Source organism: Puntigrus tetrazona, chromosome 9, assembly GCF_018831695.1.
Source record: "Puntigrus tetrazona isolate hp1 chromosome 9, ASM1883169v1, whole genome shotgun sequence".
NCBI classification, from domain to species: Eukaryota; Metazoa; Chordata; class Actinopteri; order Cypriniformes; family Cyprinidae; genus Puntigrus; species Puntigrus tetrazona.
The window spans coordinates 5,861,620-5,888,892 of record NC_056707.1 but is presented as its reverse complement, the minus strand read 5'-3'; the positions used below and the strand labels follow the sequence as shown (position 1 = coordinate 5,888,892).

The 27,273-nt window shown below is 38.6% G+C and overlaps 4 protein-coding genes and 2 pseudogenes across 4 annotated transcripts in view; 5 read left to right on the top strand and 1 right to left on the bottom strand.

The window, feature by feature from the left end:
• The first annotated feature begins 5,700 nt into the window (after nucleotides 1-5,700).
• LOC122351914 lies at nucleotides 5,701-12,378 on the top strand (annotated as a pseudogene).
• A 123-nt stretch (nucleotides 12,379-12,501) lies between these two features.
• On the top strand, nucleotides 12,502-13,419 carry LOC122351923 (sacsin-like). The gene has a single exon (XM_043249341.1). The coding sequence runs from the start codon at nucleotides 12,502-12,504 to the stop codon at nucleotides 13,417-13,419; it is 918 nt and encodes a 305-aa protein (XP_043105276.1).
• A 106-nt stretch (nucleotides 13,420-13,525) lies between these two features.
• On the top strand, nucleotides 13,526-14,224 carry LOC122351462 (sacsin-like). Its single transcript, XM_043248540.1, has one exon. It carries the CDS (start codon nucleotides 13,526-13,528, stop codon nucleotides 14,222-14,224), a length of 699 nt encoding a protein of 232 aa, XP_043104475.1.
• Nucleotides 14,225-14,236: 12 nt separating this feature from the next.
• On the top strand, nucleotides 14,237-15,300 carry LOC122351461 (sacsin-like; the record flags this gene model as incomplete). Its single annotated transcript, XM_043248538.1, has 1 exon — nucleotides 14,237-15,300. A coding segment is annotated over one exon (714 nt), but the record flags the coding sequence as incomplete, so codon positions are not given.
• Nucleotides 15,301-19,481: 4,181 nt separating this feature from the next.
• Nucleotides 19,482-23,441, top strand: LOC122351460 (annotated as a pseudogene).
• Nucleotides 23,442-23,518: 77 nt separating this feature from the next.
• Nucleotides 23,519-27,273, bottom strand: part of LOC122351459 (disco-interacting protein 2 homolog A-like) — a 48,530-nt gene continuing 44,775 nt past the window's right edge. The window contains 1 exon segment of the mRNA XM_043248537.1: nucleotides 23,519-25,320. Within this exon segment, the coding sequence (XP_043104472.1) occupies nucleotides 25,068-25,320 (253 nt within the window). The 3' untranslated portion in view covers nucleotides 23,519-25,067.

The following is a 27,273-nucleotide window of genomic DNA, read 5'->3' as shown; positions in this document are numbered from 1 at the left end:
TACATGAGTGAAGCCACTAAAATGCATATGCTTTATAAAGCCAGCATGCTGTCACTTTTATAATTATGGTTACTCTGTACAGAAAAAAATATTTTATGGGTTGTGATACATTTTTAAAGGCGCTGTATGTAGGATTGACACCACGTGGTTGAAATAGTTATTGCAGTCCACATTTAAAATATAGCTTCAATTTGGAACCCATCTTACTCAGATGTTTTAAGCGTAAAATGTGTTTTTAAAAATATATTTCATACGAAACTTGAAAACAGTATTTTGTCATTTTCAGTCATTTTCATATCAATACACTTAAGTTTTAACCTTATACGCAAGCAATAATCTAATTTAAAAGAACAAGAAACAAAAGTTTGTGTTCCAAAGCATTCAATATTACTACAGTTAAAGTGAAAAAGATCTATGCTCAAAAATGGACAATAGACAATACATTGATTATAATTACAGCACAACAACATTGTCAAGCAAAAACATAGCACATTAATTTCACAGAATAATAATAGTAATAACATTAATGTATGTATATATATATGTATATATATATATATATATATATATATATATATATATATATATATATATATATATAGTACCAGGTAGCGTAGTGTACTTTATATAATAATATTATAAATTAACACTTTTGTTGAAATTAAATAAATTAATAAACGAAAGAATGGAATTAATCACTTTTTTTCTCATAGGCCTAGATAAATCCTATTTATTTTATAATATTTAATTTTTTGTTAAAGCCTATTACTTATCACTACCCAAATAATGTTTCAATATCTGTTTGCATTCATATGTCCTATGTGCTTCATCCGCATGTTATTAGCTATTATAGCCACAAACACATTTCTCAAATACACGTATATATTTTTGCTAAATTAATTATATAATACTTATACATTTTGTTGAAAAAAGGAACTCTATGCAGAGACACTATATTATTAGCCGTTATTAACCTTATTTTCACACACACACAAAGTTCTATTTAAGACTATTTCTAATTCTATTTAAGTCTTACATCTTGTGTGTATGAAGGTATGGATAAATATCTCTCTCTAGTGGTGAAAAGTGGCCTGCTCTTTGGGGTTTTGGAGTCTCCTAATGATAATGAGTTGAAGTGTTTGTACTAAATCATCTACCCTGGCTTTACTGTTACTGCTGTATGCTGAGAAACTTCAAAGCATTGAATAAATGAGTGAATTTAAATCATTTTCAAACAATTTAAACTGTTTGTAACTATGTTGTATTAACTGGAAAGAATCAACTCAAAAGAGTGATTCATTTTGTATTGTGTGCATTTGTCTGTAGTGTGACCCGAATCATGATGATGTCCTGTTCTCTTGTATTAAAGAGGCCATTTTTGCCCCAAGAGCCCCAAATAGTTGTCTAACACCCTTCAGTTCTGTTCATCACCCATCACTCAGCGCCATCTAGTGTTGATAAAGCAATTACATTATTACAGCATATAAGATACAGTTACTCAGTTAAAGAATCAGGCGAGGCCCTTGAAATAAACTCATTTGTTAACATTTTATTGTATTTTATATAAAGCTGGATGAACATAGCAAGTTATTTTGACTCACTGGAAATAAGAGAGAGGGCAAAAATCATCCCCATTTTGTTTTGTTTTCCAAAACTTATACAAAATAACTAAATAAATGTCATGCGTTATACGCTCCCGCCCTAGGGTTAGACAGCAAATGTGTGCCTTTGAAAATGAAACACGTCACAGTTCATACGTTTGAGGTCAGTTAGGGTTTTTTGAAAGAAACTAACAATCAACAAGGATGCATTCAATCAGTTAAAAAACGACAATAAACTTCTACGTGTGCACATAAAATGCACATAGCTGAATATTCATTGTTTAGATACGCTGACCCCCAGGCGGACGTCAGCCGCGGCGTACACAATATAAATTTTGCGATAAAACGGAAACGACTGCAGAAATTTATTTTAACAATATTCCACGTTTTTATTTTAAATAAATGTTGCATTAGCAGAATAATCGATCATTGCTCGCTGCATAATACACTGTGGATTATGATAATCCTGCATAAACTGACAAAGCTTCTAGCGTTTATACATCCTCTGTATTCGTCGGTTGCATGCAGCCGATTGCACACCAGTATTACACCGTATTACATAAACATAAAGTTCAGCAATTGTGCATTGCGAAATGGTCTGGCCCCATCTGAACGTGTTTCAACATGTTCTGTGCTGATTTCTGCTGAATAGCTATTACATTCTTAGCAGAACGGACACTTTGTTCCTCCTGATTCTCTTAGATTTTTACATACAGTATGTACAGTACTACGTTTTAGTATTTTTCATGGGATTGTGCAAAACGAAGTAAAGAATCGGTTCCTCCCCACACAAAGTGGAATTTAAACTAACTATGCACTGCCAGCATCTTCAAAGCTGATAAGATACCGTACCATTTTTTTTTTTTGACAAAAGAATAATAAAAGAAATTGTGAAAACATGTGCAAAAGCAAGCGCTCGTGGTCAGCTAAGAGCATATGAAAGCATCGTTTATATCACACACAAAAAGACACAAAGCGAACACGAATTCTCACGAGCTTTCCATCGTGCTCCTAATTTTGGCTCTCGTTTTGGAGCGCGTGTTGACTTCGGACGTGGACGCCGATGGAGACGCGCGGCATGCAGCTCGAACGGGGTCGCGGTATCCTCCTCCTTCGCTTCCTCGCCTGCGCCTCCGTCCGCCTCCGCCTGGTGCCTTTTGCAGTGTTTCTCGAAAGTGGACATCTTCGCGAAGATCTTGTTGCACACCTTGCAGTGGGAAGAGCTGCTCTCCGCTTCGCAAGTGCACCTGGAGCTGCAGGTAGGAGGAAGGGGCGAAGGGCCGAGCACACGCGCTGCACAGCATCCCGCCGCCCTGGTGGCTCTTCTCGTGTTGTTTCAGCATGGACACCGACCGGAAGCCCTTGTTGCACGCGGCGCAGACGTACCTGCCCTCTCCCAGCTCCAGAGCCTGATGGTTGAGCAGATGGGCTGAGGTACGGAAGGCCTTGCCGCATTTGTCACACTTAAAAGGCGCTCACCGTGTGCAAGCGCAAGTGTATAATGAGTCCGCCTTTTGCGTGAACGCCCTGTCGACCGCGCACTTAAAGGGTTTTTCGCCGGTGTGGAGCCTTCGGTGGGTTTTCAGGTGCGAGGCGCGCCCGAAGCATTTATTGCAATCCGGGCATTTGAAGGGTTTCTCTCCGGTGTGGATGGTCTTGTGGCGCATCAGCTGCGACGACTGCATGAACATTTTGGAACACACGCTGCATTTGTACTTCCTCTCGCCGGTGTGCGAGCGCAGGTGCAGGGACAGGTGGGACGAAGAGATGAAGGTCTTGGAGCAGAGCCGGCAGGTGTGAGGCTTCTCCCAGCGTGGGTGCGTTTGTGCAGGACCAGACGAGAAGACAGAGTGAAAGACTTGTCGCAGTAGGGACATTTGTAGGGCTTGTCTTCGGCGTGGACCTGCTGGTGCTTGGCGAGCATGGAGATCTGGGGAAACGACTTGTCGCAAAGGCCGCAGGGGTGGGATCGGGGCTTGGAGGAGTGAGACATGTCGGGCGACTCGGAGATGAACGCGCACCCTCAAACCTAATGGCAAAAAAAAAAGGCTTTTCAGTGTTTGTTAAGATCACGACGAACACGAATAAACACGAGCAAAGCAATTATTACACTTTTTAATGTTAACGTTGGCTAATAAAAATTCATTCGTGTTGGCTCGCAGTGCATTAACTAATGTTTACGAACACATTGCGATTTTAATAATGCTTCAGTAGATGCTGAAATGAACAACCGAGATTAATAAATGCTGCAAAAGTATTGTTCGTTTAGTTCATGTTAATGTTGAGTTACCTCTTAAAGTGTTACCGTATTTTGCTTTACATCAAGTAAATCTATTTTAGTCCTTCCGCTTTCAAATTTCGTGTTTTAAGTCAGTGTTACTTGCTCATGAAATTAATTCAATCTCTAAATAAAATAAAACAATACATAATTTCAACATTTATTACACCTATTGGTCATTACAGCATGGGCATCCATACGAGGAGCTTTATGTGTAAATAAATATAAAAACAATGGAATAATTATTTGCTAATGCACGCCTCTCAGATACATACAGTGCATAATAATGGAAAGGGTGCAATAATATAACTGAGGTTGCCCTCTAATCACTTATTTTAAGAGCAATATTTTGTCACAGCTCCCTTAAAAGTGTGTTTTACTGATAATGGCTTAACATCCAGAAATGATGAAACACTAATTTTATTTAATATTTTTTGTATACAAGCTACCTTATAGATATAGGTTGTGTTAAAGAACTTTATATTTTCCAGTAATGCAAATGCTTGGCCAGTCTTATTTATTTCATATTTGTGTCGTCTACAGTAAAATCACTCGCGTTAATTATACGTAACGGTATATTACGTGCATGTCCGCGTTCATCCAGCAAAGGAGATGAACGCAAACATGCACTTAATATAATCTCACGTCGACATCTCACTAAACACTCTATAACTGTATATCGTTGAGAGCAGCGGGTCTGATTTATATTTTGCACATCTCCTTCCTGGAAAGTCGTCTCGAGGGCTGATGCCACTCTCCAAATTATGCCGAAACGAAAGCAAACAATCACAGCCGCGGGTTTTCTCGCGGATATCTGACTGGGCGTGGTGTAGTCGTGTTCAACGTCGCGTGCTTCGCGAGAGGCGAGCAGAATGACGCAGGGATGAATTAAACAGGGGAAACGGATCCGTCCCCTGCGTTCACGCCGATCGTGACCGCGCAACATCAGCAAACGTGCGAACTCACCGCCAGAACCGTTAACATCGTCCCCCGCGATCGACTCGCTCCGGGTATAAACCCCACGGATGAGCGCGTTTGATACCGAACGGAGACTTGTGGTCACGCGAGAAGCGCGTGCACGTTTATGCGCGAAAACCACTCGAACTGACAGCGACGGTGCCGCTGATGCTGTAAACAAAGGAAATCAGTTTCTGGCGTTCGTGGAAGCCATAGAGTAGCCTAAGCTGCCTGCCATGCTATCAAAATAAAAAGTTGTGTAAAGGCAAGAACGTTACTTACAGTTATATTTGCTTATGCGGTCGTAAACGCCTTAAAATGGGCAAAACACGGTTTTCAGGGGAAATGGTTTATTGAAGTAAATAAATTAAAATGGAATAATCAAAAGGGTTTCATCCGTGTGTGTGTGTGTGTGTGTGTTTTTTTACATATTGGCCTATCTAGTACCAGGTATAAAGCCTATAGTTGGCATGTTCTGTATTATTGTTATTATTATTATTATTATTATTATTAACCTCTCTATTAATATTATTGATATTATTATCACCCTCCTTCGTCATATTGTGCTGCTCGGGTTTACAATTAACTTAAAATCAACATGCTTTTTTTATTTATCAGCCTATTACATAAAATTATTTTTATTTATTTATTTATAAATGCAAGGACTTCATAAAAGGAGCTGAACTTTCACACTGATTAACAATATAAAAGCGCGCAGGATTTTTATTTTCAAGTTGGCTATTCCCGCTTTTTGGTTCGCAGCAGTTAATTTGAGTAAATAACAGATTTTTTTCCGCCTGAGTGATTCACTGAGCTTGCAGTGAATGGCTAGGTTTCATTTTCGCAAAACAGACTCTTTCCGCGGAACAGAAACCCAGAGCATCAGGGCGCACTGAGAGGCTTTATCTGTCTCATTCAGACCGGTTTGCGCTCATTCCGCAATCATCGTAACCACATAACGACCGTTACAGGTAGGAGATATAACCTCAAGTAGAAATGTTGCATGACTTTTTGAAATTATTTATTATAATAATTTTTGCAATGTTATAATATTTAGTGTTGTAATAGTATTAAATCTATCGCAATAACATATTGAGAGTTATTTTATATCGCATCGTTTGAATCACTTTATTAAACTTTGGGCTGATGCAAGGCAAACAATTACAGCATGCTCCGTTTATACTTCCGTTAGTGATGCGTTCCATTTATACAATCATAGATGGCTTGAGTTTCTTTTTATTTTATTTTATTATACTATATACTATACACACACACACAGAGTGAATGACACAAGGACTGGTAAGGGAGTGTGACAACTGAGCACCAAGCAGGATAATAATGAGGAAGAGGGAGCTTGCTTCTATGTGGAGCCAGGGATTAAACACTTAACAGACAGTGAGTCAGTGCAGGAAACCTCAGGACGCAGGGCTTCCAGGAATAAAGCACAATGAACAAGACGCAAGGTAACAAGGCATGGCACGGCATGGCATGGCAGAGAAAATAATAAATCTAACAAAAGGTGCTACAGAAACAAAACAAATGAAAACTGACGCCAGGAATGTAAATGTAAGATTAAAGCAAATTACAAAAAATAAAGGGATAGTTATATCTGGTCTGATATGAGAGAAAAAATTCTGTTTCTCAGGAAAGTTAACCAGTTAAATGAGTTCGAAAAATATAACCTTTTATTAGAGGTTTTAAAATACAAGGAAGGGAACAAATTAATTGAACTCTAGTTCCGTGAAGAAAGACACGCAGCTAAGCAACTGAACCGGTTCAACCAATTGTTGGCCAACGACTACCGCGAGGGATACGCTGAACACTTACTGATGTTAAATAACCTGTGTGACGGGGTGAGGAACCACACGACAAGGAGAGCTCAGAAAAATGACCCCGGAGGGCGGATTGATTAACAGAAAATGAGAGATACGTGAATAAGTGTCCGGATAAAGTGTGTGGTGCTGGGGTGCTTTCTTCCCGAGTGCCGCAGTGGGCCCGTGCCGTGGGAGTGAGGCTGATCGGTCACACGCTGCTGTCTTAGAAGGGAAACTAGAGATAAGCATTATTCTCAAATCAAGTGCAGACCTCCTCGTGCTGCTTTTAAAGCCCAGTCTTGATGGCCTGCAGCCGGGGAGTGAGGGGTGTGGCCAGGTGCTCCTTGTTAGTTTCCAGGGTGACGTCACACTTGCAATTTCTGTGATGTAAATGATTTTAAGTAGTTTACCGTGCATGCAGACTGGTTTATTCTTTCTATACACTTTAGTTAAGACATGTAGCCGAACGTATATCTGTGTTTGTTATCAAACCGAACTGAGAACTAGAGATGGAAAATCAGGAAATTGATTTAAGGTCAATTAGCTAACTGGAAGGCTAAAGGAAGAAAAAAAGATATACTAGAACTACAACAGCATCAAATACACAACTAGAACAATAATACTGTAAGTTAAAACGGTAAGAGAAGGAGCACAATAAATAGGGAGCAGACAATCAGACCAGTGAGGATTAAACTAGAAGGGCATGGTAGCAGGAAACAAGGAAGCATGCCAAGAGGTCAACACGAGCACAAGACAAAGAAAGAAACATTTGACACTACTGTCGGGCAGTATTGTTTTAAAGCAAATTATTACTTGAGCAGTTTCACTTTTCTGAAAGCACAGTATACTCTTTTTCTCATGTGACTGACTATAAAGATAGTCAATGGTAACACAGCTAGGGCAGTAACGCAATCAAAGGTTTAACAAACAACCATTATGTAACATTTAACAGTAATGGATCAGAGATGCAATATTAAACGTTTATATGAAAACATTTGAACTGCGATATGAACTCAGTATTTTGTCTTTGGACTATATGTTTTGTGCAATAAAAATAATCTGTTTAAAAATAAAAATACAAATAATATTAAATAATATTTTTTTTTATTTCGCGCAGCTGGGAATCTAAAGATAAAGTGCAGTCTAAAACATAATATTCTGCAAGGTGCACGTAAACCCGTGAACCGTTCTGTAGCTATTAAAATGTTCCATCAAATTATGCTTTGGAATGTAATTGTTTTTTTATTAAACAGATTTTTTTTTAAATCACACAGGAGATTGCAAAAGAAATACAATGAGTTCATCGTCGAGGCAAAAGAAGAAAAAGAAGTAAGTGGTTTTCACTGAATGTTTTATGTTTAGTACATTTTAATAACTGTTAGTAGCTTTTGTTTTACCATTAATCTTTTTACAAATAATCCCAAGCATACTAAAAATTGTTTTGAGCATTTTGTGATGAACTTTACTTTGTTCAATGTAGAAATAAATTTGGTGCTACGTCGCCACCATTCATCGATTACTTGAAGGAGATTTTGAGAAGGTACCCAGATGGGGGACAAATATTGAAGGTAGGCATCTACTATTGACATCTGCGGATTGAATATAATATGTAAAATAAAGTATTTTGTGCTTTATATACATGTGAAAAGATTCATATTCGTGTGCTGCTTGAACTGAGACACTAGCAATCTGTCACGAGACATTAAAGAGGCATATAACAGAATTTATTGTTTGAATTAAAAAAGCAATGACAAAATCAGAAACGTGTCAGTCTGTGTGTTGTGAGTTTCCTTTTGCTCCGCTCTAAATATTTCACTGTGTGAGTGCCACACAAAAGCCGGCAATACCAGTACTTCCTCACAGTGTAAGGGCGACATGGCCTTTTAGGGGCATAGCAACAGTAACTAAGAAGGGCAGGTTTTTGCGAAGGGACGATTCTTATATTGCATCAGTCAATAATAATTATTCCATAAAATATCAGGAGCTGATACAGAACGCAGATGACGCAGGAGCTTCAACTGTGGTGTTTATTCATGACGAGAGACGTTATGGCGCTCACAGCCTGTGGACTGAAGAGCTTGGAAAATATCAAGGTATTTTTGTCGCAAACATTGGGAGCAGATTCAACAGGTTGTCACTACGGACATACCCATCCTTTTTTGTTCATATGTCACAACTATGAAATTTATAACTATGAAAACTTGTAAATGGGAAGGACTTTGGACTTTGAAAAATTGGAGTCTCCACCTCTGTATCATAAACTGTAACTCAGATTTCCAAAACTAGCTCAAAATCACTGTTTAGTAAAAGGCTGTGAAGAAGTACTCATAAGTATGGGAGACATGTTTTATTTTTTTATCTGCTAGGAGTTTTACTGCAATCCATTACTCTTCTATGAATGCAAAAGGTCACATTTTGGGTTTTTTGGTTGATAAATTTTGTATAATCTGCCATTTGTAACTTTGATCTGGCAGGACCTGCTCTCTATGCTTTCAATGATGCAGCCTTTACGGAGGAAGACTGGGAGGGATTCAAAGAGTTGGCAGAAGCATCAGCAGGATGACCCAACGAAAGTTGGGAGATTTGGGATCGGTTTCAACTCTGTTTATCATATTACAGGTAAAATATGCTACATTAACAAACTGGCTGGTACATATTTGAGTATTACACTGTTTATTCGAAATCATAAAAAAATAGCTTGTTGATAGTTTCAACAACACAAATAATAGCCGCTTTTTCACCATTAAGATGAATGGTTCTCTGTGCATAATCCACGCATTCCACGGCTATCTGAGTCGACTGGTACAGTTATGGTTTTGTTTTCCACTGCCGGGCTTATAATGATCTCTTTGGAATGCAATTTTAAATGCGTCGTCATTGCCATGGTAACACAGATGTTTATTCGTTATGGAGGATAATCAGAAATTTCTGTAAGCCTGTATGCATTATAAGGTTATTCTTAAGGCATTATAATGAATACATAATGCATTATAAATTCCTGTAGAATATTTTGTATCATCTCATGAATATTCATAAGAACTGTTTTAATGTGTTATAATATTTATCTATTTGTGATTCTAGCTTTTAAGAGTATAATGGTTTATAAAACAATATACTCAATCCAACAGTTTACAATGGATATTTCTCATATCTTCCCATTTTACTTACATTTCTTAAAGTGGACTAATACCACTTAAGTAATGATAATAACAATACTATGGTTTTCTCAAACAGCCATAAGATCAGATATCAGATCAGATGAATGTGTTATATGACACATTTGCTTTGAACTTTTTTAAAACTTTTGCAGTCTGAAGGTAAATAACTTTCTGAAGGTAAACAATTTATTAAGAACAGTGTTTATATATATAATATATACATTTTTGTAGTCTTCGTTTTGTTCCATTTTCAATGAAATACTATCCCAGAGTTTTCAAACTAAAACAGGAATTTTCCAAAGTCTCCTTTTCGACCTTGAGAACACTGGATTAGTGTAAACGATAGGTGTAACCGTAGGGCCTACATTTTTTAAAATTGTTATCTCTGTACAGATGTCGCGTTGTAGAGTTCTGTCTGTGTGAGAGCAAAGAAAACACTCAGTGTAAATATAATGATGGATATATACCTACTAAACATTGCATATAACTATTGCAGATGTGTACATCATGATATCAATGCTGAAGCAATATATCATGCCCTACTTTTAGTGTCAGACACAGGATTTAGCACAACACTAGTTATTTTACTTTTACTTATTTTATTATTATTATTTTTACAGACTTGCCATGTGTCTTCAGTTCTGAACACCTAGCCATTTTTGATCCACAAAAGATGATGTTTGGAGAGGATGAAGAAGGGTATCGATGGTCTTTGACAGACGAAGAGGACAGAGAGAGCCTTCTGAACTTAAAAGATCAGTTTCAGCCCTTTCAAAATATTGTCAGTCAAGTCAACAGTTGTACCTGGGAGAAGGTTATCAGTGAGGAGCATTACTTCAACGGAACGCTCTTCCGCTTCCTCTTCGTAATGAGGCTTCCGAGATCTCAGATAACCTATACGACTCCACAAAAGTTAACCAGCTATTTGACAGTTTCATTGCTGATGCAGACATCAGCCTTCTTTTCCTGAGAAATGTGTCATCTATCACTTTACTGCATATTGACACCAATGGCTTCTGCAACAACAGGCTGAAGGTTTCAGTGTCAAATCACATCATTACTGACCTTTCTCATATCAAGCAGGAATTGCTTGACAGAAAAACATGTTTTAAAACAGTATCACAGATTTCCCAGCAAACAAAAGAAACAAAGTCCCAGTGGCTTGTGACAACTTGCCATCTGAAACAGGGATATATACCAGAGATTGACTCTCTAGCTAATAAGCTGAGCTTCTACCCTCAAGTTGACACAGCATTTCAATTAGATAAAGATAGATCACTTTGCAATGGACGACTAAGTTGCTTTCTGCCACTTCCAAATAATGAACCAAACAAAACTGGGCTTCCCATTCACATCAATGCTTGTTTTGGCCTGACGGACAATCGAAGGTTCATCAAGTGGCAAGAAGAAGATCAGAAGAATGATGAGTCTGCGATGTGGAATGAGCTGCTCACAAAAGTGATCCTTCCTCATGTATATCTCATGATGACCCTAGATGCCATTCAGTTATCGGAAAAATCAGCCCTGCCTTCTCCCACTGTGTACAATCTTTGGCCTGACTTGTCGAAGACTGTACATAAAGAGAGATGGCATGAAGTTGCAACAGATACTCTGAAAAGGCTATTTGACTACAAGATCTTTCACCTCGCTGATGATAAGAAAGTCTGGGTGTCTGCCTCAAATGCAGTTTTTCCAGAAAACAATATATGTAGTGACACAATGTCTGCAGTGTCAAGATTATTGATTTCTAAAGGAGAGAACCTGGTCACAGTCCCAGAACATGTTTTGAAAGCTGTTACAAAGATCTTTCCTGAAAGCGATACCATGACATGGGTGACTCCATCTTATGTTAGACATGTCCTTCACAAAAGCGAGGCTGAAAATCTTAGTAAAGATGACAAATACACTCTTCTTGAATTTACTCTCAGAGATGAAAAGTACACAGAGCTACAAGGACTTAAGCTTCTGCCTCTCAGTGATGGAACCTTTACTTCCTTTGGCAATGGAGTGCAGAACACTGTTTTGATTGACAATGAGAAGTTTCCAAGGTAAGGTTTGACAAACTCTTTCCTACTTGAATTGAGTGTCTTTATATTGCGTTACAAGTAGTAATAGTAGTAATAGTAGTAATAATCTTTATTTTTTTCTTATTTGTTTAGAACATTGCTGCCATTTTGCAAAGAAAGGTTTTACCAAACGACCTGAGCCATTTTGCACTTTGCAGTTAAGGAAACTAGCAACAAAGAGTAAGAAAATTGTTTTGTATATCAGGAGTGCTTATAATAATATGAAATAGAAATTTGTAATTAATGTGTGTGTGTGTGTGTGTGTGTGTGTGTGTGTGTGTGTGTGTTTTCAGACATATACAACATAATCAGTTTGGATGCACAGCATGTTGTTACACTCATGAAGAAACACTTACCCATGGACTGGAAACTTACTGAAGGTCATGTGACATGGAAAACAGCAGAAGATCATCATCCACCAAAGAGCTGGCTGGTTGAGTTCTGGAAATTTCTAAGCACTGAATGGAATGACTTAAGCAGCTTTATTGACATGCCTTTAATACCCTGGAGCCACTGCAGAGTTCAAGCAATTCTGTATTGTTAGCAAGGTTGCAAAGTAAAACAACTTTGATCTTTCAGAGTAGCACAGGGTCCAACTTGTCAGATAATGTTCAAAAAGTGTTAAAAATGGTAGGATGTACAGTCATTAAAAGAGATGAGTGTCTCAGACATCATTACATTGAAAGTTATGTTCTTCCAGCTTCACCAAGAAATGTTCTTCAAGTCTTTGTAAACTCAAACAGAGACCAGGTCATCAAAGGCATTGCCTCTGCTTCATCACATGAAAGAGAAGATTTAAAAGTCTACCTCTCTTCTTTGGATTCTCTCTCAACTGCTGAACAAGACCTACTTTCCATGTTACCTATCTTCAGAATGATGTCTGGGAAACATGTTGCAGTTAAATCAAGACAAGCTGTTGTTTCAACCACCAATCCAGCCATTCCAAATGATCTGCCAATGCCTGACACCATTGTACAGTGTGCAAATGAAGCTGATCGCAGACTTTTGACTCTTCTAAAAATTGAACTCTTGGATGCAGCTAACGTGGCTGTTTATTTGGTTGACTGCATTAAAACAGGCTTTTTTCAAAATGCTGAGGAACAGTCTATAATGACTTGGATACTGAATAATGGTAGCATTCTATTCTCACAAAGTAAACAGCTGCTCATAAAAATGAAAAGTCTCAATTTTATCGAGGCAACACAGGGAGAACGCAAACAGGCCTCAGATGTTTTTGATCCAAGAAACAGGACATTCCAGGACCTTTTTGAAACAGATTTCTTTCCCCCACCTATTTATACAAAGACCCAGGAAATGCTGCAGAGTTTGCAATGCCTTGGCTTAAAGACGAACCAAAAGGAAATATCAACAACAAATATACTCCAAGTCATAAATCATATTGAAAAGCTTTGTGTTCACTCATCGGACAAGGCAGTCCGAAAAGCAAATACTCTTGTTCAAGTACTAAATGAAAATGATTTTCTTTCAAAATTCACCAAGGTGCAGATAGGAGAGTTGATGCAAAGGGAAGTGGGTGTCCTGTGAAAATCCAGAGTTCTTAAATGGAAAAAATTGTAGAAATCAACAGCGAAGTTTCTATAAGCCATCTGAAGTAAGAGATTCAGTGTATGCTTTAATTGTTGGATATGTAATGCCACTTACCTCTGAGCTAACAAAACATGTCTGCAACCATCTTGGACTTTATGACCCCCCTCCTGCTGAAAAAGTCTTGGAGAACCTCTCAGCACTGAGATCAATGGCCAACCCAAATTCAGATTTTCAGTTTAAAACCAAGCTGCACAGTATCTATAAATTCATGCAGGACAACAAGACAAACTTCAGAGATTTATTGGGCACAAATGGCATTCCCTGGATCTGGAATAAAAGTGAGTTTGTCTGTCCAGAAGATATAGTTTTAACCTATCCACCTGAACTGGATCTAAGCCCTTACGTAAAGAAAGTGCCTGAAGAGTTTTTGCAGTATGAAAGCCTGCTAACACAATTTGGTGTAAGGAAAACAATGTCTGATGAGGAAATTGAAGATATACTTCATGACATAAAACATAGAATTGACTACAGGCGTCCTCCTCATGGAGACTCAACAGAACTTAAAGTGTCCATTGCCATTCTTGATTGGATGCGAAGGAATGAGAAACATTTAAAAGACAGCACACCTGTGCCTGTCATGGCAGAAAACCAAAACTTTAATCTGCATTCCTTATCTAAAACAGTCTTCTGTGACATCAGTGCTGAAGGACTAGAAGACCTGAAACAGGACAATGAAGAATTCTATGTCATTCATGTAGAAGTTCTACCCATCACTGCAAGATGGTTGAAAGTCCCATCTTGAGTACTCAGCATCTTAAAACCACAGCTTATACAAGCAGAGCAAGCCTCCTTTGGTATAGAACAATGTGGGCAATCTGAACCAATTACTCAAAGAATTAAGAACATTCTTAAAGAGTATGATGAAGAAAGTGACATTTTCAAAGAACTTCTACAAAATGCTGAGGATGCTGGGGCAAGCACATGTAAATTCCTTCTTGACTTCCGAAAACACAGAGACCCCCCTGAAACCCTCATTGATGATGGAATGGCCCTCTGCAATGGACCGTGTCTTTGGATCTTCAACAATGAACTTTTTTCACAAGAAGACTGGGAAAACATTGTCAAAGTGGGATCAGCATCAAAGGAAAACAAAGCTAAAATGATTGGAAAGTTTGGGCTCGGTTTTAATGCTGTTTACCATGTGAGTGATATTCCCTCAATTTTGAGTGGAAACACCCTTCTCATACTTGATCCAAATGTCACCCATTTGGAAAAACACATACTCAGCAAAGGAAACCCAGGAATTAAACTTGACCCATTCCAGGAACGTTTGTACAAAAGGTTTCCTGGACAGTTTAAATCCTATGAAGGAATTTTTGATTGTGATTTGTCTGTGCAAAACAGCAAGAAATCCTATAATGGCACCTTGATTAAATTACCATTTCGCTCTCTGGAGGAGGCAAAAAAGTCAGAGATAAGTTCAAAGGTATATGATGAAAACACATTAGGAGTTTTAAAAATCATTTGACTGACAACTCACAAACTTACCTACTATTTCTTAAAGGGGTTACATCTATGTCCCTTCAAATTATACCTGAAAATGCATCAACTCCCCCAAAGAATGATCAGATTCAAACTCCTCTCAATATATCCAGAGAAATCATGGCTTCATTTACTGTCTTGAATGACACATTTCCTCAAGAGATCAAGAGGAACTCCAGCTATAATGATATTATACACCACAACATTACTGATGTCAACAGTGCATACATAGTCAAAATAGTTCAAGAGCACTCAGAGAGATCCATCACCCAATACTGGCTTTTGTACTCATGTTTTGGATCACAAGATTCTTTGCAGATTTTCCAGAAAAGAAATGATCAGATCATGTCTTTTCATATCCAATCGGTGGTATAGCTGTACCTTTGCAAAGAGAGGCAAAAACTAACACATGGTACCCAGATGACAGCCTTTTTGGTCAGGCATTTTGTTTTCTTCCTCTCTCAATTGAGACAGGTCTTCCATTCCATGTAAATGGGACTTTTGCAGTCACATCAAATAGGAAAGGTCTGTGGGAAAAAGGAGTGAAGTCTGAGTGGAACAAAGCTTTACTTAAAGATGCAGTAACCTCTGCTTACATCACAACACTGTTTGAGCTGAAGAAAATGGCCCAAAATGGACATATCCAAAACTACTGCTTCTATTCATTCTGGCCTAATACGCAGAGAGAAAGTAAACAAAGCATTTCTACCCTGGTTGAGTCTTTCTACTCAGCAGTTGCACAAAATGCCAGTGGTAAATCTCTGGATATTTTTAGCAATGGACATAATTGGTGTTCTATGGACAAGGCAAGATTTCTAAATCCAAAAATTAAGAAGAATCATTTAGTTGGGCCCATTGCCATGAAAGTGTTCTTGAGATTGGGAATTTATATTCCTGTGTTGTTTCTCTCCCAACATGGGTAAGAGACAATTTTAATTATTGTGGCTTCAAGGAGATGATAAAACAGAAAACAATCGACTGGCCTGAGTTTTACAGCATTATGTTTAAGAACTTGAGTGCTGTGGACACACATGACAGAAATTTGCTTGTTCTGAATGCCATCGACCTGAATGATTCTGCTGTTGATGACCTACTAAAAAGTTACCCTTGCATTCCAACACAGAAATGTCAGAACTTTCAATTGATCAAGCGACTTGTAAATCCTTCTGGCAAAGTTGCATGTTTGTATGAACTTGAAGAGGACGCTTTCTTGAAGGATTTGCAAATGACTTTCTCTCACCAAAAAGGATTCAGAGACTTTTAGATTTGGGAATGCTGAGTGACCACCTCCCTTTAGAAGACATCATAGAAAGAGCAGAGAAGATATCCAGTGTTTGGCAACAGGATAAATCAAAATTTTATAAACGTCTTCAGTGTCTCATGGACTCAGTGAAAGACGCCTCAGATGTGAATTCTCTGCACTGGCACACACTGTCTCAGATAACATTCCTTCCTGCCTTAGCTCCTTTAGATCAGCAAAACAAGAACAAGATCATTCTTAAAAAACCCTCTGAAGTGTACAGGATGGCTGTCGCAATTTAGTAAGCATGAAAGAATTCACAGTTGACCATTTAAACTTTCAATACACATGATTTGGTCCTCCAAAATTGAAAGTACAGACAAATCCACCAGTTGAGACAGTTCTTCAGCAGCTGTTAAAAGCACACCAATACTGCAGTGTATTTGAAAAGTCTGTTCTCTTCAATATTGCTCAGTCTTGCTATGAATATCTCAACAATTACTTGTTGGAACAGAAAGATTCAACTCTAATTATTGGTCATGCAAAATCATTTCCATTCATTTTCATTGAGGATCGCTTTGTAAATGTGAAGGCAGTGGTCAAGAGTGAAGAATTTGAGGTAAAACCATATCTCTATGTGCTTCCAGTCATCTTTTCCAAATTTGAGAAGCTGTGGGACTGCATTGATGTCAAAAACAATTCACAAAAGAGCAATTTGTTGCAGCACTTGAGGAAATGAAGGCTTTATATGGGTCTTCCCCTCTTTCCATTAAAGACCTCCATAACTGTGTTGCTATACTTGTAAATGGGCTGTACAAAATCAATGAGAAACTTACAAACTGTCTCATACCTGATGAAAGAAGGGTGCTGACATTTTCTAAAGAGCTGAGATTTAATGACAGCCCATGGATGCCTATCTCTGCAGGTGTCATGCTCTCCCATGAGCTGATATCTCGAACTGTGGCCTGTCATTTTGGTGTAATGACAACAAGACATCATACTTCTGAAAAATCACTTTGTCAGTGGCGTTTTCCCTTCAGGCCAAAGAATTTGGACAAACTGAAAAACTAACTGTCAGGTTAAAAATATAATTGATGCATATCCATCTAAAAAAGATATTTTGAAAGAGCTCATTCAAAATGCTGATGATGCAGAGGCTACAGAAATTCACTTTGTGTGGGACAAAAGAAAACATGAGACAAAAAAGACATTTGGAGAGAAATGGGAACTGGTTCAAGGTCCAGCCCTTTGTGTGTACAACAACAAAACATTCTCTGATGCTGATTTGCAGGGTATTCAGCAGCTGGGAGAAGGAGGAAAACATGGAAGTTTAGGGAGAACTGGGAAATATGGACTTGGCTTCAATTCAGTGTATCATCTCACAGATTGTCCATCTATCCTGACTGGTGACAAATGGCTCTGCATTTCTGATCCAAATCTAAAATACATGGAAGGTATAACAAAACAATCCCCAGGCTGCATGTTTTTAGTTCAAGATGAATTTAAAAAGTCTTTTGAGGATGTTTATCATACTTTTCTTCCAGAAATGTTTGATCTCAATTCTGGAACAATGTTCAGGCTCCCTCTCAGGACAGAGAAAATGGCAGAAAAATCTGAAATTTCTAGACATACAGTCACAGATCGTGACATGAATGAACTTTACTGTGCCTTGACTGAAGATCCTGAAGGACTGATTATTTTCTTGAAACACATCACAAAAATACAGTTTTCAGAGATCAGTAAAGATGGAAAAATACTAATTGTTCTTTCTTTATTGAAAAGAAATACACAGAGAAGAGCATGTTAAGCAAGAAAGCTTTAATAGACATGTTCAAGAATCCCTCATTTCAAGAACAGCAGAACCCTGCAAAACCATCTATGACATGCAAATCTCATCTGGAAAAAACAGTCAAGTCAGTGGGTCATTGCAGAGGGCTTTGGCTTTTCAAAACAAATCTATAAGCAAAAAAACAAGCAAGATTATTTCAAAGTTCCCAAGCTGCTCTGGCTGCATGTCAGAGCAGCCCATTCAACCACATATTTACTGGTAGGGCATTTTGTTCTTTGCCTTTACCTGGACAAACTGGTTTACCAGTTCATGTGAATGCAAATTTTGAAGTAGATTCTTCTAGAAGGGACTTTTGGAAAGAGGATGGTGATAGTCTGAAGACTGAGTGGAACCAGTCGCTGAAAGTAAACATCATTTCACCACTCTATGCTGACCTCCTTGTGCATCTCTGTTCAGTCATGAAGACAGATACACCTACAGCTCTTGCATTCCTCAAGGCACAGCTAGAGAGTTCTTGCCTTAACTACTTTCCATGTATTTCACCAAAAGTAGACCACGTCTGGCATGAGATGATTCATGAGGTCTACAGATCAATTAATAAACGTGACCTTCCTGTCATACCCACAGTACATGTTGTTCCTGTTGAGTCATCACATCTTTCACAAGATATAAAAATACAGAAATACACAGTTACCTGGTCAAGTACATCTGAAACACATTCAGAAAATTGTCCATATTTTACAAATGAGGCCCCTGATGGATTTTTGAAATTTTAGATAGCACTGGATGAAATTAGTTCCTCACTCTTTGAAAATGCATGAAATAAAAGAGAATTTTAAAGCAGCTGGTGTGAATATGATGGAAATCAGTGCTTTAACAGTGATGAACTTCTTGAAGCAAAGATCACTGAATGATCCTTCTCAGACAACTGGTAGTTTGCCTTACCTATCAACCAGACCTTGATCAAAAACAAAACAAGATGCTCAATACTTTTGAACTTTTGCTTGACAAATGAGAAAAAAATGAGAAAAATATCCATGACCTCAATGGGTTGCCTCTTCTTCCTCATGGAAGATCAGATGTTAAGAGTCTTTGACTCTAGATGCCCTAAGTTGTTCTCAAGATTTAGCAGCATTTTCCAAGAACATCAGGAAATGTTTGTAGATATTGATGTCAACAGAAATCATGCAAATTTCTTTGAGGGAAAGTTTATTAAGGATTTAACAATTGCTATGGCAGCAACATATTTAAAACCAGAAATTGAGCAACTGTTCAGGCAATCAGTACCTGATCAAAGGTATCAGCTCTACAAAGCAGAGAAAGAGAAAATCAAATGGCTGAAAACACTGTGGGCCTTTTTGAAGATCAAGACAAATGCTTCCAAAATGGGAAAATAAATGTCTTCACTGAAATAAAAAGCACTTTGACAACAGTCCTATTTTACCAGTAATATGTCCCAGTCAAAATAACACCCAATTCTTACAAACAATGAAGAACATATCAAAAGTGATTCTGAATGAAGATGAAAAAATAGCTTCCATTCTCATAAACCTGGGATTCATGAAAATAGACTTAGTCTTTTTCACTGATTTCAGTTTTGAATTACAAGCATATGAATCCAGAGCTCCTGCAAACAGGAGACAGCAGTGCTGTCTTGGAGCAGGTGTACCATGTAGCACAATCACAATTTGAGGAGCTGTCTAAAGATGAATGTCAAGAACTTCAGAGCTTCTTACAGCGTGGGATCAGAGGTTCCAGTAACAAGAGTCAACATGTGTTGATGCTCAAGTCCTTGACCCTGTTTGAGTCAATATTTGGAAAACGGGAAAGGATTGATTTACACAGAAGAGTATTCCTTCTAAATTCCAAGCATCAGAAAGACTTTCCAAATTTGTTCTGTGTCGATGGATGTGACAGTATCTTCCTCAAACACAGTTTGGTAAACTTGGAATTGTCACAAATTCTGAGCAGCATTCAGGTTCTAGATGATTTGGAGTTCTGTGTACAGTTTATTCTTCCTTCTGTGCACACAATGAAAGAGGCCAAACTTCTTGATTTCATGCGGTTGTTAGTGGAACTTGGAACAGTGGATCACAGGATTGTCTCTGCACTGAGAGAGGTCAGATTTATTCGAGACATCCACGGATCTCTTCAGATGGCTTCGTACTTCTATGATGACAGTGTTTACCTTTACCAGGTAATGCTTCCAAAAGAGAGATTTGTGCCTAAAACATTTTGGGAAAATTTTAAAGATAAATATAATGAAGCACATCGTTTCTTGAAGGAAATTGGATTGAAACATCAAGTGTCTGATGAGGAAATCATTCAGTTTGCAAAACAAATTGAATCTGAAACTAGAGGCAACACTCCTTTAGATGTTCTTAAAACAAAATCACAACACCTGTTTAAGACTGTTTTAAGTAGTTATGACAAAAGTCTGATTTACTGAACAGAGTTGCTAACATTAAATTCATCTTCCCAGTGCAAATTCATCAAACACTTTGTGATTATCACAAGGCATTTGCTCAAGAGAGGGAGGTTGTTGCAATCAGTGGATCACTTGGTAGCAGAGACAGTGATCACCAATACCTTATATGGACATCTATGCCAATCCTGCCTTTAGAATACTGCTCACCACAACAAATAAAGAAAATCAAAGATGCTGGGGCATTGGAAACACCACCCCTGAAAAAATAGCTTCTAATCTGAAAAACATCTGTAAATCTCAGTGCCACAAAGACGATCTGCTAAAACGAAAACTATGGTGTTTATAAAATCATACGCACACCTGCAGTCAATAAACTTTGATGCCTCTCTATTCTCAGACCTTCCCATTATCCTTGTGGAAAATGGCACAACCCTTGTGAAAGCTTGCCAGACAGTACTTGTACTGTCTGATGCTCTAGAGTTTAGGCCTTACTTGTACAACATTCCTTCAATCTATATGAAATTTGAAGACTTCTTCAAGAAGATTGGAGTAGAGGAAAGGCCCACCATCAAGCAATATAGCAGTGTTCTTCAAGATATCTATTCTGAGAGCTCTGATAAAGACAATCTTCAAGCAAATCAGAAGAAAACTGTGAAACGTGCTGTACAACAGCTATTTTGCCTCCTCAAAGAGGAACAACAGAAACCTCTTTTTCAAAATAACCCACTTTATCTTCCTTCAACAGATGGAAAAGTCTATGAATCCAGCACTTTGTTTTTTAATGACACTGTCTTCCAGGCTGCAAGACTTGAGGGTCCTTTGGAAACCAAGTTGAAACTGCTAGAAAAATTCAACTACTGTCATCTTGGAAATGATCACTATGAACATCAAACATTGTTGCAGTTCCTTCCCGAGCATGTTCGCCCAAATTTCTTTCAGATGTAATTTCTGAAAACCTGGATGGAACAAGTGTCCAGTATTGCAATTATGAAGGGGAGTGTGAATTTGGTGGCTGGTTTGACAAACACTTGTCTTCGGCTGCATTTCTTCATGGATTAGTCTGTCTCATCAGAGAAGAGAGCAATGGCAGTGTTTCACATTGTGAGGCTGCAGAAAAGTGTGAGGAAATCTTTTCTAAGATTCAAATTATTTGTTGTAAAACTCTTCAAACTGAGCTCCTGTTGAACCTTGTGGCACTTGAGGGTAGTAAGGCTGAAACAAATGTTTATGTGAAAAAACAGCAAGGTGGATGTAGTTTCTACTTGAAACACAATGATGACATGGCACCCAAAGTAGTAAATGAAGTTAATATGTGTCTATCGAGAGAAATCAATGCTCTTCTAAAGAACTGTCTGACCACTTCAAGCCTTCTAGTCCTTGGACAACTTTTATTGTGTGATAACATGGAGGATGTTGAGAAAGCATTGAAAAATCATGGCATTCATAATAGCTACAAGGCAGAAGGACAAGGTTCCTTACCAAAACCTGGATGTTGTATACCTGAAGAATGGCATGACTGTCTTGATATGAACTTCCTCAACAACTTTGAAAGTGGAGAGTATGTTGGCTTCAGCAAGGACAATTCTGGTGAATATTTCTACGCCATTGTTATTGAGCGAGTGAACGATCCACTGGGACTAGACAGACAATTTCCTGCCAGATATAAAATTCAGGTTGACAGCAATGCCTTGCTGAAGTAAGCTCTCTTGACCTCTACCAGTTTAAAAGAGAAAAAGAAGGCAACTTTATCAAAATCATCCACTTGCACAGATATAGAACGTCTTTTGACATCTAGGCCCAACATCTCCACCCAAAACAGTCTTTCCTGAGACATTGGAAGAGATTAAAAAAGAAATTGACCAAAGTTTAAACAAAATCTGGAAAATGTCAGATGAGGACAAACAAAAAGCTCTTAAACGTCTCTACCTCCACTGGCATCCAGACAAGAACCCAGGCCATGAAGTCCTTGCCACAGAGGCATTTAAATACCAAAAGAAAACAGAATTGCAGAGAAGAACTAGAAAGTGGTACAACTACAACTGCACATAGCACACCCTCAAACTGGAGAGACTTTCGAGATTTCTATGACATGTGGAACACAGAGGCACGAAGTCACAGGAGGGGACGTGAGAGGTTCTATCAGAACTTTTCTAGAAGGCACTATAACTTTGGTCATACCACAGAGAAACTCCAAGGCCTAACAAACAGGAGGCAAAACGCTGGTATGAACAGGCTCGATGTGACATCAAAGCAGCTCATAATGACACTGGAGGAGATAGTTCAGAGTGGTGTCTGTTTAAAGTGCATCAGGCTGTGGAAAAAGCACTGACAGCAGCGATGTACAGGGAAGTGGACAACAACCCAACAACTGCTCAATAACTAGCCTGGCTCTACAGGTGTCCCATCTCAGCTCACAGCTGGCTTCTTTACCAAACACTGTGAGGCTACTGACTGACCTCGGTGTTGATGGCAAAAACACAGTATCCAAACTATCACCAATTTCCTCACATTCCAAACAAGCAATTTGGCATTAATAATGCCATAAGGGCACTGGATATTGCAACAAAGCTTTTGGAAAAAAATAGAAGAATACATCTATTGAGATTTTATACTGTTCGATAGAGGAAATAATTAGGATATTTTTGTTCTTGTTTTTGTATGTTTAGAACTGTTAAAACTGTTAACACCAATTTCCTCACATTCCTAACAATCTTTTATTAATAATGACCATGAGAGCATTGGATATTGCAACAAAGCTTATAATCTTATAATCTTGGCAATCAAATATTTTTTTTTTACATATTTAGCACCGTTAACATGCTTAATGGAAAATTTTAAATATTTGTAACCATGTTTTGATCATTTTCATCCTGATTATATTTTTGCTTACTATTATATGCAATGTTTATTTCATTAGGCATTCTTGTAGCAAACAGTAGAGCATAGCTTTAGCAATAGCAATGTCAGTTTAATTGAATTCAGTTTCCAGAGACTAAATGAAATAAAATGTTTATCTTAAATGCCATGTCAGTTTCTTTGGGTAAAACTGTCTGCAAATGTGCATTAAAAATGACATTATAATTAAAATCAATGTCCATAATTTAAAAGCATGGGTTTATTAAGAAATATTAACATAAGTCAAAAGCTGTTTCAACCAAATATTTACTAAATGACAGAACTGCAAAAAAAAAGAACACTAACAGTCACACGACCATCCTGCAATACAGATGCTGTATGTGCTTTACAATCCTCGCAGCAAAACCACTTCTTGCTTCTTGCAATATAAAATATTACATGAATAGTGTCTCATGTTGTTCCCCTTACTGTTTGTGAAATTAAGCTTCGATTTGAGCAGCATCTGGTTTCCTCCATGCCACTGCAAAACCATGCCAAAAGTAGTTGTAGTTTTCTGGTGTCCCAGTAATAACTTATTACACAAATTCTGTACATAATTACAGCAGGCATACTGCCTGTCATTTACGTAATGAACACAATAAAAGAGCAAGCATTGTTAAAAGTGGTTTTTACAGTGCTGGCCAATGCAGTGTACAGTGCGTCTGAAAAATACAAGCACATATCACACTTTACAACAGTAATGAACAGAAGAATAAAAGCCCTCACCTGCAGTGGTCATTTTTTCCTGAAATAGCGATCCCATCTGTTTGGCATTTTTTAATGAATTAATGGAAAAGGCTAATTTCTTTTCAATCTGTAATATGCAGGAGACTAAAATGTCACCTATACATTCATCTGCAGGAATATAAGATAATCTAGCCATGAACGGTGATGCCATACTCTAAAAAATAGTTCAAACTTGAAATGCTGATAATAATGTAAATTTGAGCAGAAATATTTTTCAGATTGGGACTTGGTTACCTGAATAAGACTCTTCATCTATTCACCGTTATTACCCTGATTCCTGTCCTGCACAGTCTAATGAATGAATGAAATATTTAACAAAGAATTGGGGGAAACATTTAAGGCAGGGAATGCATAAGCTTGTGAATTTATGGAGCAGCATATCCACAGCACACCTTCAGGACTGCTTTCTTGCAAAGACTTCCATATCTCCATCTCACATCCATCCTTATTGCCATTTGGTCTCCAGATTAAACATTTACCAAAAATCGGCGTTGGTGTGAAAAGAGAACAAACCAAACAAAAACTGGTTTGTGCATTTTTACAGCTACAACGAAGGCGGTAGTAATGCATTGAAATGAAGTGCGTTACACATTTTCACATGCCCTTGAAATTACAAAGGCGTAGTCCTGCAGTCTGTATCTTGTTTTGACATCAGGCACTCCATTGCCCCTTTTGGGCCGGTCCTCCTCACACACAGGGGAACATTCAGCACGCATGTGTCATGTGCAGGACAAGTGTGCTTGAATAAAAAATGAACTTTGTGTCACACAAGTAAAACAGGAGATGAAATCAAGTCATTTGCCCTGACCACTGAATCAGAGTTTTATTTGCAAGGCATTCTGACAGTTTGATATAAAAAAATAAACTGCATAGCTCCATCAAGGACTCTTCATGTCTGTGGAGGAAGAGGCAAGCATGTCTGAACTTCCCCCCTGACGCTTCCTTTGTAAATTTGCATATGCAGATATTCCTGGCATCTGGTTTCTTCTCCGTGTTACACATTCTCACATGTTGTAGGCCACATATATAGGGTCCAGCTGGTCCGCGAGGAAGCCGTCTCGCAAGTGCATGCGCTGCTTCTCTCCTCTGGAGTTGATAGGAATGACTCCAGGGTCCACCACCACAACCACCCCCACTATGAGATAGTGCTCTTCCAGAACAACGTTGGTCACCAGAGCAACAAGATCCAGGGCTTCCTGTTCCGACCCCTCAAGCTCCACCACCACCACCAGGAGATTTGTCCACGTGAACACAGCACTGAAGAGAGGGAGAGAAAGAGTGAGGAGAAGAAAGGTGCATTTAAAGGAATAGTTCACCCAAAAATGACAATTCTGTAATCATTTAGTCTCCCTCGAGTAGTTCCAGAACTGTATGGATTTCTTTGTTCTAACGAACACAAAGGAAGGTATTTTGAAGAAAGTTTGTAACCAGGCTGTTTTGGGTCACCACTGATTTCCATTGTATTTTCTTTTTCCTACTATGGAAGCCAATGGTGACAAACTTTCAAAAAATATACATTCTTTTCAGAACAAAGAAATGCATACATGTTTGGAACTACTTCAGGTTGAGTAAATGATGACAGAATTTTAATTTTTGAGTGAACTATTCCTGTAAGTGTGAAAAACAGTATCAAAACATGGCTAATTTTGTTAATATTACCCATTAAAGGGTAATGAAATTAAAACATTTCATACAGCAAGATATTAATACGGGGGAAAAAACAGTCTTCAGGAACTCTTAAAGCAGTGTTTCTCAAAGAAAATGACATTGCGATACTTATATTAGCGCATTGTAATGGTTGTTTCCATAACCCATATTATTCCCATATATTATACCCATATGTGACAAAGTCACAGTAGCTGCCACCGCTGGGGAAGCAGCATTAAATTACACTCGCACATACACCCGCACACACTCCGGTTTACCTCATTCACTCATTGCATCCTCCCCTCTGTTGCCGCTTATCAGTGTAGCGGTGCACACTGAAAATGATAGCACACGGACATTTCCCCATTTCCACACTGCTCCGTTATTTATACTAATCATTACATACATTTTACATAGCGCTTGTCCTGTTTGTCTTTGTTATGTCTGTCTGTGTGGGCGTAGTCAGTCTTCCGAGAAAGTTAGCGCGGTGCTTAAGCCGCAGCGAATGGCGTGCCAATTATAATGTCACAGCCTTCCACGCGCTGTGCGTGAGCCGAAGCTGGCGAAACCATTGTCAATGTATGTTTAGGTGTTTATGTGTGTATTTACGTGTGGCAATAATACAATGAATGTATTAAGTGTAACGGATTGTCTGTTGATTTGTATTTAAAATTGTTGGAAATTAAGGATGAATAGTAAGTACCAAATAGAGGTGGTATTTTTATCCTGTAAATGTTAGATGTACCTGCAAATGGTAGGATCCCGTGGGGGGTGGAGTTTGGCCTATTTAAGCAGAGGCCAAACTTCATGACGGGACTTGTTCACCAAGTCGATTTGTAGAGAGTGCTACTGCGGTGCCTCACGCAATTTAAACTTTAATGTATATGGTGGATACCTGGTTGATCTTTGTAGTGTTTTCGGTTTATTTTTCCCTTTTATTTTCTTTGGTACTTTTGGATTGTTTGTCGTTGGTTTTTGGTGTGCACCTGTATATAGCCTTCACTGTCGACACTGCTGCACTGTAAATAAAACTGCACTTTGCACTGAAGTGCTGTTGCGAGTGAGCCATCATTTTTACATCCTTTCACGAATTTGCGTCCCTCCCGAGCTGGTGGGCTCGGAAACATCACAGTTGGTGTCAGAAGTGGGATGGCTACTGCAAGACAGTGCCGAAGGGTAAGAAACCCAGGGCGGGTTTACGATCCCAAGTGAAGGCTGCGTCTGAAGAGGAGGCGGCCTGGAAATCGGTTGACAATACAGAGGATGAGGAGTGTGTCACGAGTCCTCCCAAAGTCTCCCCAAAGTCCAGTCAACCACCAACCAAGTCTGTCACCTCTGACGCTACAGCTGGTGAAGGAATGATTTCCCTGATGCGCAGATTTCTGGATGCTCAAGAGCAGAGAGGATCGATATCTCTGCGAGAGCTACGAGGTCTTCGTGAGTCCATCTGGCAGTCAATTCGTCCTGCTGAGGCCTCGATGGATGGGGAGAGCATCCGAATGGAGCTACCAACACCAGCACCTAAGGTATCCACAAGACACCGACCCGTTTATGTCCAAGACT